This window comes from Austrofundulus limnaeus, unplaced genomic scaffold, assembly GCF_001266775.1.
Source record: "Austrofundulus limnaeus strain Quisiro unplaced genomic scaffold, Austrofundulus_limnaeus-1.0 Scaffold1233, whole genome shotgun sequence".
In the NCBI taxonomy this organism is placed as follows: Eukaryota; Metazoa; Chordata; class Actinopteri; order Cyprinodontiformes; family Rivulidae; genus Austrofundulus; species Austrofundulus limnaeus.
The window spans coordinates 50,843-64,250 of NW_013953635.1; the positions used below are offsets into that span (position 1 = coordinate 50,843).

The window sequence follows — 13,408 nt, forward strand, 5'->3', positions numbered from 1 at the left end:
ATATATATGTGGGTGTATATGTGTGTGTTTGTGTGTGTGCGTGCGTGCGTGTATGATAACATATTTCGTACCAACACTCGTTTCCAGTGTTTTAACAGTGAACTGAATCTCTTCATGAATTCTCTCCTCCATGGATTTCTTCCCAAGGCCAAAGTTTCTCAGAGTCATCACTGCAAAACAACGATGTTCCCTCCAAACAGGCCCATAATCGGCTAGAATCACTCCTGCAACAGAGCAACATTTTCTGCATTAATTGTTGTAAAATAGAAATGTTTCTAACTTAATAACTTAATAACTTAATAACTTTAATGTACTTGTCTGCTATCGGTCTCGTCACGGTATTTAGCCTTAGATGGAGTTTACCACTGGCTTTGGGCTGCATTCCCAAACAACCCGACTCCGAGGAGACCGGAGCCCAGTGTGCCGAGGGCCGACATTGGCCTCGCACCTTCCACGGGTTGAGCGTCAGTCAAGAGGACTCAGACCCTCAAGTGCACTGGGCAGGCGGTCTCCTGTATGCCACATGTCTCGCGTCCGCCAGATGGACGGGGATTCAGCGCTGGGCTCTTCCCTCTTCGCTCGCCGCTACTGAGGGAATCCTTGTTAGTTTCTTTTCCTCCACTTAGTAATATGCTTAAATTCAGCGGGTCATCTTGTCTGATCTGAGGTCATTGGATAGGGTTTGTGTGCGTGGCTCAGGGACCCTCCGGGGAGGGCTGGAGGCTCACTGACTCAGGGGCAACGGGACGTTTGTTCCGGAGAGATGACGTGGCCTACCTAGGGTCCGACACATTGCCCACACTGGAGCTTCCCCTGCAGTCCTACCCACAACACCTCCGCCGAGACAGCCTGTGCGTTCGGGAAGCAGAAACAGACAACTAGGAGGAACAAGTTCCACTGGCGGCCGATCTGCGCCTCGTGCAGGAGCTCGACGAAGAAGCCGCCCCTCCTGCACCGGTCAGAGACCGGGTCGAGGAGGGAGGGAAAATGGAACGGAGGCATTGCGGACGATGGAGGTACGGTCCCGGATGGGGCCAGACGATTGCGTGCTGGGCAACCCGACATGTCTGCACTTAGGGGGACAAAGGTGTGAAGACAAGCCCTCTACCTGCAAAGCCCCAACCGCGGTCACGGCAAGCCGTGTCTGATTGATGACCGAGCGACCCTCAGACACGCGAAGCCCCAGGATGGACCCGGGGCCGCAAGGTGCATTCGAAGTGTTGATGGTCAATGTGTCCTGCAAATCACATTAGTTCTCACAGCTGGCTGCGTCCTTCATCGACTCACGAGCTGAGTAATCCACCGCTAGAAGTTGTCTGAGATTTTGAGGTTGACCGGGATCTGAGACAAAGGTTTAACCGGGTCTTCCCATCTCCCGGGCACTCCACACTACGCCCCGGAAGGGGCAGGGAGGAGGTATTAAGCCCCTCTCTTCTTCCAGGCTGAGGGAGAGAGTAAGGGCACCCATGGAGGCACGCGGTGTTCAGCCGGAGTGGATGCTGTCCACCATGCTGCGTTTTCAGGTTCCTAGGGTAGACTCTGGCTGAGTCGTGGGGCGCAGTCGCCCATCGCCAGTCTCCATGCGAGGCCCACATCCTACGATCCCCCTCCAACCCGGGGTAATGTGGTAGTGGGCCTCGCGCAGTGCGGAGGCGGCGTTGGACGTGCAACTCGTGAGTCCAGCAGGCAGCAGTGCCCAGACTAGGAGACTGTGGTAGAGAGAAGGGGGCACGCTCGCATTGCCCGGGGCCCATGAGGGGCTCCGGATGACGGAGGGGCACGTCTCACGGGGCGCGCTCACATCGCCCGGGGCCCCTGACGTGTTCCGGGCAACGGAGGGGCATGTTCTACGACCTTCACTGTGGACCCGTGGGTGCTCTTATGGCCCAGAGCATCACTGATGCGGGTCCGCCGCCCCTCAGTCCAGTAGTGGAAGTCCACCCCAGGTGGTCGACGACGGGCCACACAACCGACGGCCGCTCCAGGCCAGAGCGCTTGGTAGGGACAACGAGCAGCTTGACCCCAGGTGGGTGGTACTCCACAGTCCAGTGCCCTGCAAGTGGGTCTCGGCTCTCAAACAACGGTAATGATCCTTCCATAGGTTCACCTATGGAAACCTTGTTATGGCTTTAACTTCCTCTAGATAGTCAAGTTTAATCGTCTTCTCAGCCCTCCGCAGGGACCATTGCCGATACCCGGGGGCCGATCCGAGGACCTCACTAAACCATCCAATTGGTAGTAGCGATGGGCAATCTGTACAAAGGGTAGGGACTTAATCAACGCAAGCTTATGACCCGCACTTAATTCCTCGTTCATGGGAAATAGTTGCAATCACCAATCCCCATCATGAGCGGGGTTCAGCAGGTTACCCACGCCTCTCGGTTAAGGGTAGACACGCGCTGGCCATGCACCACCACCACCGACAATATTGAGAAAGAGCTATCAATCTGTCAATCCTTTCCATTTCTGGACCGGGTGAGGTTTCCCATGTTGAGTAAAATTAAGCCACAGACTCCACTCCTGGTGGTGCCCTACCATCAATTCCTTTAAGTTTCAGCTTTGCAACCATACTCCCCTGGAACCCAAAGACTTTGGTTTCCCAGATGCTGCCCGGCGGGTCATGGTGAGTAGCGCCACCGGATCGCTAGTCGACATCGTTTATGATCGGAACTACAATGGTATCTGATTGTCTTCGAACCTCCGACTTTCGTTCTTCAATAATGAAAACATTCTTGACAAATGCTATCCCTTTCGTCTGTCTTGCGCCGGTCCAAGAATTTCACCTCTGGCGGCACAATACGAATGGTCTCTCTTAATCATGTTCAGTTCGGGGAAAACCCACAAAATAGAACCGGAGTCCTATTCCATTAGTCCTAGCTGCGGTATTCAGGAAACCGGGCCTGCTTTGAACACTCTAATTTTTTCTAAGTAAACGCTTCGGACTCCGGCTGGACACTCAGGTAAGAGCATCCGGGGGGTGCCGAGAGGCAGGGGCTGGGACAGACAGTGGCATGGCACGCCTCGATACGAGCCATCAGCCCGATCCCGAGATCCAACTACGAGCTTTTTAACTGCAGCAACTTTAAGATAAGAAGCTATTGGAGCTGGAATTACCGCTTCTGCTGGCGCCAGACTTGCCCTCCAATGGATCCCCATTAAATGATTTAAAGTGCACTCATTCCAATTACAGGACCTCAAAAGTCCTGTATTATTATTTTTCATCACTACCTCCCCGAATTGGGAGTGGGTAATTTGTGCGCCTGCTGCCTTCCTTGGATGTGGAAGTCGTTTCTCAGGCTCCCTCTCTGGAATTGAACCCTGATTCCCCATTACCCGTTGTAACCATGGCAGGCATGTGGCGTGCCATAGAGCAGACACCCGAAAGAGATGTCGCCACCAAGGGGGCTAGCGATTAGCTCGAGGTTATCTAGAGTCACCAAAGCAATGGGGTTATAGCCGGGAGACCACCCCGCAAGGGTTTTAGATCTGATCAATGCACGCATCCCCGGAGGTCAGCGCTCGTTTGCATGTATTAGCCCTAGAATTGCCAAAATTATCCAAGTACCGGTGAATGATCAAAGGAGCAAAAACTGGTTTAATGAGCCATTCGCGGTTTCACTGTACCAGCCATGTGTACTTAGATGTGCATGCCTTAATCTTTGAGACAAGCATATGCTACTGGCAGGATCAATCAGGTAGCGTCCACCACCAGAGGGCAATGGGCAGGACACAGGCAGGACACCTTCATTTCCAGGATCTGTGTAAGTACCGCTGAGACTCAGTCTTCCGCTCGGTCCCGTCACCAATAGTTCGAGTCTTGGGCCGTGGCAGGTGCGCTTGCCAGTGGTAGCCATACTCTAGAGGCAAACACACTAGTGTGCAGACACCCGTCTCCCGTGCACTGACCGTTGTGGGGCCGGGGCCGGAGGGTGTCCTGCAAAGGCATGTCTCGGTGTCCAATCGGTCTGATGGAGAAAGAACCCCGTGAAACTAGTACAAGATAGGTAGATAGGGCTCCAAAAGCAGCTCAGTTGGATTCACAGTGTGCCAAAATGGGTGTATGTAGACCAAAATGGCATTCGGGGGCAAGACATGGGCTCCAGACCCTCGGAAACGGGTTCACGGTGGGCCAAAACATGAGTATTCTTGCTGAAACAGCTCCCGGAGGCCCGGAAACCCYTCAAAAATGCAAAAAATCATACCTGATTAATTGCAAACCCCTGAATATAGCTTAGAACCGCAAAAAAATGCAACCAATAAATTCGAAACACTTCAAAACTGTAAAAAACCACTTAGAACCAGGCTAAGGGGGCATAGGAAGGCAGCCAACCCTTCAAAACCGCGCAAAACCCGGGTTCGGAGGAACCAGGAGGGCCGCTGACCCTTCAAAACCACTCTGAACAGGGTTAAACCTGTCAATGGGGGCCTAACAAAAACTGTCAAAATTAGTCAAAATCAACCTTCGTCCTGTGGAAAATGCTCAAAACCGGCCAAAAAGAGCTTAAATGCCCCCCCCCCCCCCCCCACCGCTCCTCTGGGGGCCTCCCCGCATGTCTCCCCACCCGTTAGAACCGTTTCAGCCCATCCGCCCGGAACATCCAGAACCAGGCCGGTACTGCCCCAGATCAACCCAGAAAAGGAGCAACCTCCATCATGCTCATAATGTTGAAAATCCCCTTGGAAAATCAACCAGGAGTCCTCAATCCGTTAAAAAGAAACCTTGTTCGGATAGAGCCACTTGCTTTTCCCCCGTCAAACCTCCAGGAGGACTGAAACTCACAGTCATGTGAAATTTTTCCGAGTCCAAATCTTATCGCTCAAAACCTGTGTGGAAAATTTCCGGGTTTCTGAAATCGTGCTGAAACATGTTTGAGTTGGGCAGCGGCACCCTCTCACCTGCAATCTGCAGTCAGACCCTTACTACAGCTCTCAGGTAAAACTTAGAAAAATTTCAAGCCTGCCGCTCGAAAATTGCACAAATTGTTTTATCTGGGGCTTGTATTCAACCCTTACTACAATGCCCAGGTGCATCTGGGATGGGCATGCTGGCGAGGAAGGCTGAATTTTTCTTTTTACCTGCGGTTGTAGTCGACATTTACTGCTGCTTGCAGGTGAAATTCAGGGGGCTTTCTGGAGCCCCCAGACCGGCTTTTTCAGCGCTTTCTTTAGCCAGATCTGTTACTTTTATTCCCTGGAACATTTTTGTCATGTGGGTTTTTGAATTTGAACCATTTTTGCAGAATTATGAAGCTCCAGACCTCCGAGATTCAACCATGTATAAAACGCAGGGATGAGCTTCTAGACCCGGTTTCACCTGACGAAATCTGTTCCTCTCTGCCCCTGGAACATTTCTCAGGTGGGTTTTTGAATCATTTACCTTTCCGCTGAGTAATGTCATTAATTAACATGTCTTGAGGTCGACCAGCGTAGTCTGTGGCCTTTACCAACATGGCCTCCTTCATGGCCTTCAACCCATTGATGACCACAGCTGGTTTAGATCCAAGGAACAGGCTGTAGACATTTCCATAGGTCTGTCTGAGCTGCAAGAAAACCAAACAAAACATGACTTCCTAAAGTGTTCAGTTGTCCTCCTCCTACAACGCTGTTATTGCAAGTATGATTCAGCCCCCTGTGAGTAAAAGGTGTGAATCAGGGTCCCAATGATACCCAACACAAAGAGTGAAAGAGGGACAAATACAAGGGGATGTTGAACCCCGCTTGCACTCACTACATACACAAATTACAAAACACCAAATAACCACAGCCGAAGCATCCAAACCAATAAGTCAGGTGATGGGGCACATGACCCTATATGAACAATAGAGCTAATCAAGCCGATTGCTAGGTGAAGGTCCTCTTTTGCATGTGACTAAACTGTTTGTCCATGTGGGGGCAGTGCTCATAAGGCTGAGTTCACCTGAAACTCATCAGACTGAAGAAGTCTCTTGGGGGAGAGACAAAACATTTCACTAAGGAAGAACCCATCCAGAGGACCTACTTATTTTTTTTCTTTTGGATGACTTCCTAAAGAAACATATTTTATCCTGATACGTTTTGAAGGAAGTTAAAATACTTTTTTTGTTGTTTTTGTTTTTCATTCTGGCAGCATCAACATGATAAAATCACAGTTAGTAAAAAGTTGTCAAACAAATTGCCTCAGATCTTCATGTTGGTTTACTACAGTGTTAACAGCTGCCATAGTCAGGGTCAAAGGTCAAAGGTCATTAATTATTTGTCCCCAGATGTTTTGGGTCTGATGCAAAAAGGAGCCAGAGTCTAAACAAAAACCTTGAAAGACTTTCAGAAAACACAAAATACTGATTATTAAAAAGACAATAAGGAGCATTTGAAAAAGTGAGATATGAGGCACCAGGTGTAAAATAAAATATTAAAAAAATTCACCAACACGTTCTTATTATTTAGCTCACTGTTCTTACATTTTGCCAATTTTTGCATATGTTAAATGTAAATGTTGTGGAAAATGATAAAGTTTACATTTAAGGTTTTCAGAATGGAACTCAGCAGTGGTGGACAAAGTATTCAACTCTAGTACTTGAGTAGGACTGATACTCATGGTCAAATCTTACTCAACTTCAAGTATAAGTTGCTCGGTCAAAAGTCTACTCAAGTTAAAGTACTGAAGTACTTACTTCTGAAAATACTCAAGTACTCAAAAGTTCATGCATGTGAAATACTCAAGTATTCAAAAGTACAAATTAAAATGTGTAATATGAGTACATTTCTGTTTTGTTTTCAGAGTGATTATACAGAACCTTGAAACTCTCAGAAACCACCTGATGTATCGACAGGTAGAACCACTCTGCTACAAATTCACCTGTAAAGACTTCAGCATAAAAATACAATAAAGTGAGCGGTGAGTTCTTAAATGCAGAAATGTAGTTTATCCAGGTGAACACAGAAGACATTTAAACTGATACAAACTATTTTTCAGTCCTAAAATCTCAAACATGGAGCTGAGATTTGACCATGGCTGGTTTCTCTACACTCGTCAACCATCTCCGCGGGTTCTGTTTGAAATGAAGGTGGAGCTCAGGCTCAGCATGTGACAGTTAACGAAGATGATGTCATTCCAAATCTACCTCAGGTGTGAACTATAACTGTGATTGGTTCCCCTTGTGAGGAACATAGCGTGTGGCCAAAAACATCAAGAAATCTAGTACATCAAGAAAGAAAATCAATTACATCAAGAAAATAAACAGCAACAGTAGATTAAAAAACTATGTTGAGGCCAAAGTAACAAGTAACTAACAAGCTTCTAAGAAATGTAGTGGAGTCCAAAGTATAATAGTTGTCTTTGAAATGTAGTGGAGTGAAAGTCATAAGTTCCAAAAAAATAAAAACAGTTACTCAAGTAAAGATACTGAAAAAATGTACTTGAGTACAGTATTCAAGTAAATGTGCTCCATTACTGTTCACCACTGGAACTTAGCCAAAGCAAATAAAGGTGTTCAAATTTTATCAGTCTTTAAGTTACTATTTTTACAGAATTCAAAATAATGTCTGTAGTAATAGTAACAGTACAGTAAAACAACACATTGTGTGCAGCTAGCATTAAAAGCTACATTAAAAATGTTTTTATCATTTTTAAACTAAAAGTTTAAAAATACATTACACGGACGGGGCCATTTTATTTCCATGCAAAGCATTCTGGGTAAAAGATGACATCAACTAGATCATCGGTATGAGGCTGCTAGCGAACTATATCCACCCCGAAGGTTAATCTTGGACAATATCTGATGATCGACTCTTTTAAATGAAACCAGAGAGCGTTGACAGAGAGGAGAAGGTAGAAATGACTCAGCCTGGAACTGAARATATGGATGGAGGACAACAGAGCTGCTTCGTGGAAGAACCTCAGCTTAGCCTGTTAGTCTTTGCACTAGCGCCCACGCTATATTGCCTAATATGTATTAGCTTGGCTTGAACATGACAAACAAGCTAAACTGTTGTCCTCCATCCATATTTTCAGTTCCAGGCTGAGTCATTTCTACCTTCTCCTCTCTGTCAACGCTCTCTGGTTTCATTTAAAAGAGTCGATCATCAGATATTGTCCAAGATTAACCTTCGGGGTGGATATAGTTCGCTAGCAGCCTCATACCGATGACCTATCCACGTCATCATTTACCCAGAATGCTTTGTGTGTAAATAAAATGGCTCCGTCCGTGTTAAAATATATTTTAAAAAATCTACAAAACTAAACAGCCTACAGTATTTTTACAGTYTTTATTTTACAGTTAAAATAAATGTTTATCAAATAAAGTTTAATGTTACAACTAACCGTGGATCCCTTTAAGTCATAAAGGAAATTCAAACACAACACACTGATATGGAATATTTTATTTAATTGCATACATGGTTTTTTATCTTGGCGCTGCTGCAGAGAAACCTGCAGCAACTCTAAAGGTAAATAAAGCTGTAATCTTGCGCAAAGATCAACACTGCCCCCAACTTTTTAATCAATTAAGATGTTAGATCACCTCATTTTGAAATGTGTTAAAGAATAATATTTTACAAAAGAAATTATATCATTTCTTTACCTGCTCAAGGTCCTTCAGGAGGTTCTTTGAGGTCAGATGTAAAAAGGTCCCCAGTACCGGCAGGATGGGGGGTCCTGGTGGGAAGTTCTTGGGTCTCCGAGCTTTAAGTTGAAAGAGAATGAAGCAGAAACAGAACCACAGCAGAACTATGGAGACAAACATGGTGCTGGACTGGACTCTGGTCTCTGACGGCTCTGGTTCTGAACTTTGATTCTTTCTGATCAAAGTGAGCGAGGACATCTAATTAAATGATTAATCAAAAAACAGGAAGTGAAATATTGCTGCAACAAAGGGGTGGATCCTCAGCTGCTGTCTGATGAGCAGTGTCATGTTTTTTAATTTATTTTACAGGTTAATAATAACTCTCTCTCTCTAACTCTCTTTAGACAGCTGGGTTCGTCCTTGATTTCAATTTTTTTCATTCTTCTACCTTTAAGAACTCCTTTGCTTCAGGAAACAATCTTTAAAGATTCGACCCCGAGCTCACAGAGGAAGGTAAATAAAAAGTTTAGCTTCATTCAGATTCAAAAGGTGTCTCGTTTCCAGAGAGATGCAGTTTTATTTGTACCACATAAACAATCAGATGTTGAGTTTTGAGTTATTGTCCTGAAGTGAATGGTTTAATCTGGAGCGCCATGTTTCATTCTTGGGAGATTAAAAGTGCTTGATTCTATTCCTGAGTATCAGCAGGGGTCAGCTCCAGTGCTCTGTTTGTAGTGCCAATAACAAGCGACCATTTATTCTGAACACAAAGTGCACAAATGACCTAAAATAGTAAGTCTGAGGAGCAGGGCTGAGTGCTGACCTGTTGGTTCCACATGCTTTCTCTTTTCATTTCTCTGTTTTTCAGTTTCAACATGTATTTTCCATTTTCCCACCCAGAGAGAAGAAGTTTCCTACAGACTGCAGGGTCACTTGTGCTTCCTATGGTTTCTAAAATGGGAGGCTCAGTTCTCAGGCTCCTCGCTTGTGGAACCATTTTCTGTCCGTGAGGCTGACACCCGGTTTACTTTTAAGACCGAAGACTTTCCTTTTTGATAAAACCTATAGTTAGACTTAAAGGGGCTATATCATGTAAAATCAACTTTTTAAGTTTTATATCATGTTATAATGTTCTCCTCTCATCAAAAACATGCCCAGAGTCTTACTTTGACTCATTCATGCATGTTTGAGAAATCCTGTAGTGTCCTGAGGCAGCAGGCAGAGGAGCAAAAACCACCGGTTGGGACTAGAACCACCTTTTTTTGGTACCAGCTCCTCCTCTGGACTGTGTCTCTGAACCGAGCTTCCTCATCACAGACCATACACACACCTGCCCCGTGCTGAAACGGGTGGGACAGAAGTGGAAGGAGGTTCTTAAAGAGACAGAGGCCAATTTCAAGGTGTTCAGAAACAGACATGATGAGAAGTCAAGTTGATTTTCTATTTAAACATATATACAACATTTTAATAACTGAAGGTGACATAGTTACTTTATTATNGTGTGTGTGTGTGTGTGTGTGTGTGTGTGTGTATGTGTGTGTGTGTGTGTGTGTTTGTTTTTGCTTTTCCTACATCGTGGGGCCCAGTTTTAAGGATAATGCAGCCTCATGGGGACAGGGTGCTCCTTTGGGCCCCACAACTTGAGAGACTAAGTTTGGATGTGGGGTTTGGGTTTAGGACCAAGGTATTGTTGTGGCAGGATTTATTAAGAATGCAGAAACACGTTGGAAAAAATGCACAAAAGTGTGCATGTATGGCCATCAATGATGATTTAATGGAGCAACAATATAAACAGAAGTTGATCTGGGAAATATGTCAATTGTGGCTGCTGCGTCAGTGCAGAGCAGCTGATAATATAACATCCTGTGACATGTTTACAACCAATCACCGTTCGCCAACTGTGACCACCTAACCAATAACAGGGCTGTCAGCCCAGGAAGTACCTTATCAAAATAAAAGAGGTCATGCAGTTCTGGAGACTTTAAGTATAGGGCAACAGATTAAAACAGTCGAACTAGTTATCAAATGAGATACGATTACTGACAGTGTCAAGGTAAAGCAGATATATAATTATTCCATAACAGTGTGAATTGAGTTTAGGTTAGTTGTAGGGTCAGGTACCTGTGAGGTTAGCCTTAGGGTTGGTGGTCAGGGTTAGGATATAAAATTACCAAAAAATGAATGGAAGTCAATAGACGGGCCCCACAAGGATATAAAAACAAGTTTGTGTGTGTGTGCGTGTGTGTGCGTGTGTGTAGAGCTTTTGTTTGATATTTGTATTATAACACCAAATTCTTTGCAAAACTGCTATAACTGTCTGATTGGTGTTGCGAATTTATCGATATTAGCAGCTGAACAGACCAGAGTCAGTCATGGAGTTTGAATCCAGTCATAGACGTGAAGAAGAGGAGGAGATATAAAAGTAGAGAAGGAGAACGAGGAAGAGGAGGAGAGGGAGCAGGACCCACAAAAAACAGTGCCAGCTACTTTGGAGGTTGGTTTTTGTTGGCTTTGATTTTTATGAAAAGCTTCTTGTTTAATAAGCTTTTATAAACTGATTTGTTTTGATTCGTATCACTGAACACATAGGTGGCACACACACACACACTGGGTTTGATTATAGAAAAACTGTGTTTTTATACTGCAAATCAAGTAATTGTGTTAAAAATCAAGTATTCATGTTAAAATGATGGTTGCACTTGCATCCGTGAAAAATGTCTTACTTACCTCATGACATTTTTGACTGAACATAAATCATAAAATGTTTTTCATAGAATTCAATAGTTCCACTTAACTGAGTTGAGTAAATTCAAAGCAACATGCTCATGTTCTTTGGTTAAAAAACTGGTTTATTGCTTTGAATTTACTCAACTCAGTTAAGTGGAACCAGGTCACATAACATGGTTAAGTAAATCCAACATTTCATTTTTTTACAGTGTGGTCGTTGTTGGTTTTAAGAAATAAATGAATAAATACTCAGTTACTTGTTCCAGTCTACATCTGAAGCCTCACGCAGCAGCCCCAGCTGCAAATGACTCCTCTCTTCTATTCCCATGGAACTCAGGGATTAAAATGACAGTAAATTATTTTTAAAACAGCATGGCTTTTATGAAGGGGTCCCTGGAATTTTTCATTCTTGTAAGGTTTCCCCAGACCCAAAATGTTTGAGAACCGCTTCCACTTGACTTATAGAATACTCACCAAGTGTTTACTTGTGTAAGTCTGTTTAACAACCTATTAAAATAAACCAGAATGCAGGAAATGGTGTCTAATTCATTCAAAAATTTCTGGGGGAGGACCCTAAGACCCCCCACCAGAGTGATTTTATACACTGTTCTCTCCTTCATTAAATACCATACATCCCTGATCACTATTGTTGGCAAATGTCCAAATATGCAAATTGAAAGATGACATTATTTAGCAGCTTTTAGGACGGCCGAAAGCAACTTTTGGCAACAGTGTTCAGCGGCTCGAAATCTCACTCCAAGCTCAGGTCARAACTTGAGAGCCCTGGTTAACACTAAGATCCACCAAGGATACAGTTGTGTCCAAACGATTTGACAACGACCAAATTATTATATAATTGATTAAATGTTTTCAGTTTCTGCAGAGCGTCTGCACCTCCTCATTATTCAGACCTCAGCTGGAACTTCATCTTGTAAGGCTTTGGAGTCAACGTTGACCCAAAAACCAGAGTGAAGTCTGGTTCTCCAGCATCCTCCGGCCAGATGAATTTAAACTTCCTCAGCAGGGTCACCGTCATGAGGAACAGCTCCATACGAGCCAGACCCTCTCCCAGACACATCCGAGGACCTGAGACACCAGAAAATGAACCAAAGTTCTTGTCTGATCTAATAAACTCTGTCCCTGTAACCCAGGTCTGAAAGTAAAGTGTTTCACAGGTTTACCTGCAGAGAAWGGCATGAAGGCCTCTGGTTTGACAAACTCTCCCTGCTCGTTCAGGAAGTTCTCAGGATTGAACTTGTGAGGGAACTTCCACTGACCCTCTTCATTCAACACCGAACCCAGGTTCTGGATGATTAATGTCCCCTGAAGGAAATAAAGGATGGTTTTATTATTGTCTTTTTAATGTACTTAGTATGGGGCACCAAGTGTAAAATAAAATGTTAAAAAAATTTCACAAACACATTTTTCATTATTTGGCTCACTGTCTTTACAATTTGGCATTTTTTTACTAAATGTTAAAAATATATGTACATATTAAATCCTAAATATAAATGTGTACATGTAAATGCAAAAGTTACATCTTAAATGTTAAAGATAAATGTTGAGGTCTAGGCTGTTGGCTCATGTTATTACATCATCATCCTTAGTCAATAGCAATCGCTAGAGCTCTAACTCTGATAACGGTGCTGAAGAACAGGGTACTAAATAACAATAAAATGTTAGTGGAAAAATTTTAACATAGAAAGTGAGCTAAAATATGTAAAATGTGTTCCTGACATATTTTAACATTTCATTTTACACTTAACTTGGTGCCCAAACTGAGTTTCTCACCTTGGGAATGTCATATCCCATCAGCTCTGTGTCTTTAGTGGAGCAGTGGAAGACACTGAGAGGAACAGTGTTGGCAACCCTCTGGACTTCATGGATCACAGCCTGGATTACAACAGAGATATTACAAACTATCTGCCATATAATGCAGGGAAATTAATTTAGGAACCAAAAAAAAAAGAAAAGTTGAAGTTTAGCTGATAAAAACACGTCAAACTGTTATGATCCTGCTCCTGTCTGCCTTTATCTTATCTCAGTCCTAGTCTATCTTGATCCTGTTCCAGTCTGTCCCAGTCTTGTTTACTTTGTCCTGTTCCAGTCTGTCCCAGTCTTGTTTACTTTGTCCTGTTCCA

General features: G+C 44.1%; 2 protein-coding genes across 3 annotated transcripts in view; both read right to left on the bottom strand.

Moving 5' to 3' along the window:
* Positions 1-13,408, bottom strand: part of LOC106534644 (cytochrome P450 2J5) — a gene marked incomplete in the record, with an annotated part of 46,182 nt that overhangs the window by 17,372 nt on the left and 15,402 nt on the right.
* LOC106534646 (cytochrome P450 2C70) lies at positions 141-9,654 on the bottom strand. 2 transcript variants are annotated; one of them, XM_014031346.1, is made up of 3 exons: positions 8,559-9,654; positions 5,445-5,540; positions 141-224 (listed from the first exon to the last, which is right to left on the bottom strand). In XM_014031346.1, the coding sequence occupies exons 1-3, from the start codon at positions 8,796-8,798 to the stop codon at positions 219-221; spliced, it is 342 nt and encodes a 113-aa protein (XP_013886800.1). In that variant the 5' UTR covers positions 8,799-9,654; the 3' UTR covers positions 141-218. The 2 variants fall into 2 exon arrangements, 1 of the variants encoding a protein (XP_013886800.1); XR_001312371.1 differs by lacking the exons at positions 5,445-5,540; positions 8,559-9,654 and adding an exon at positions 315-4,514 and having other exon boundaries at positions 149-224.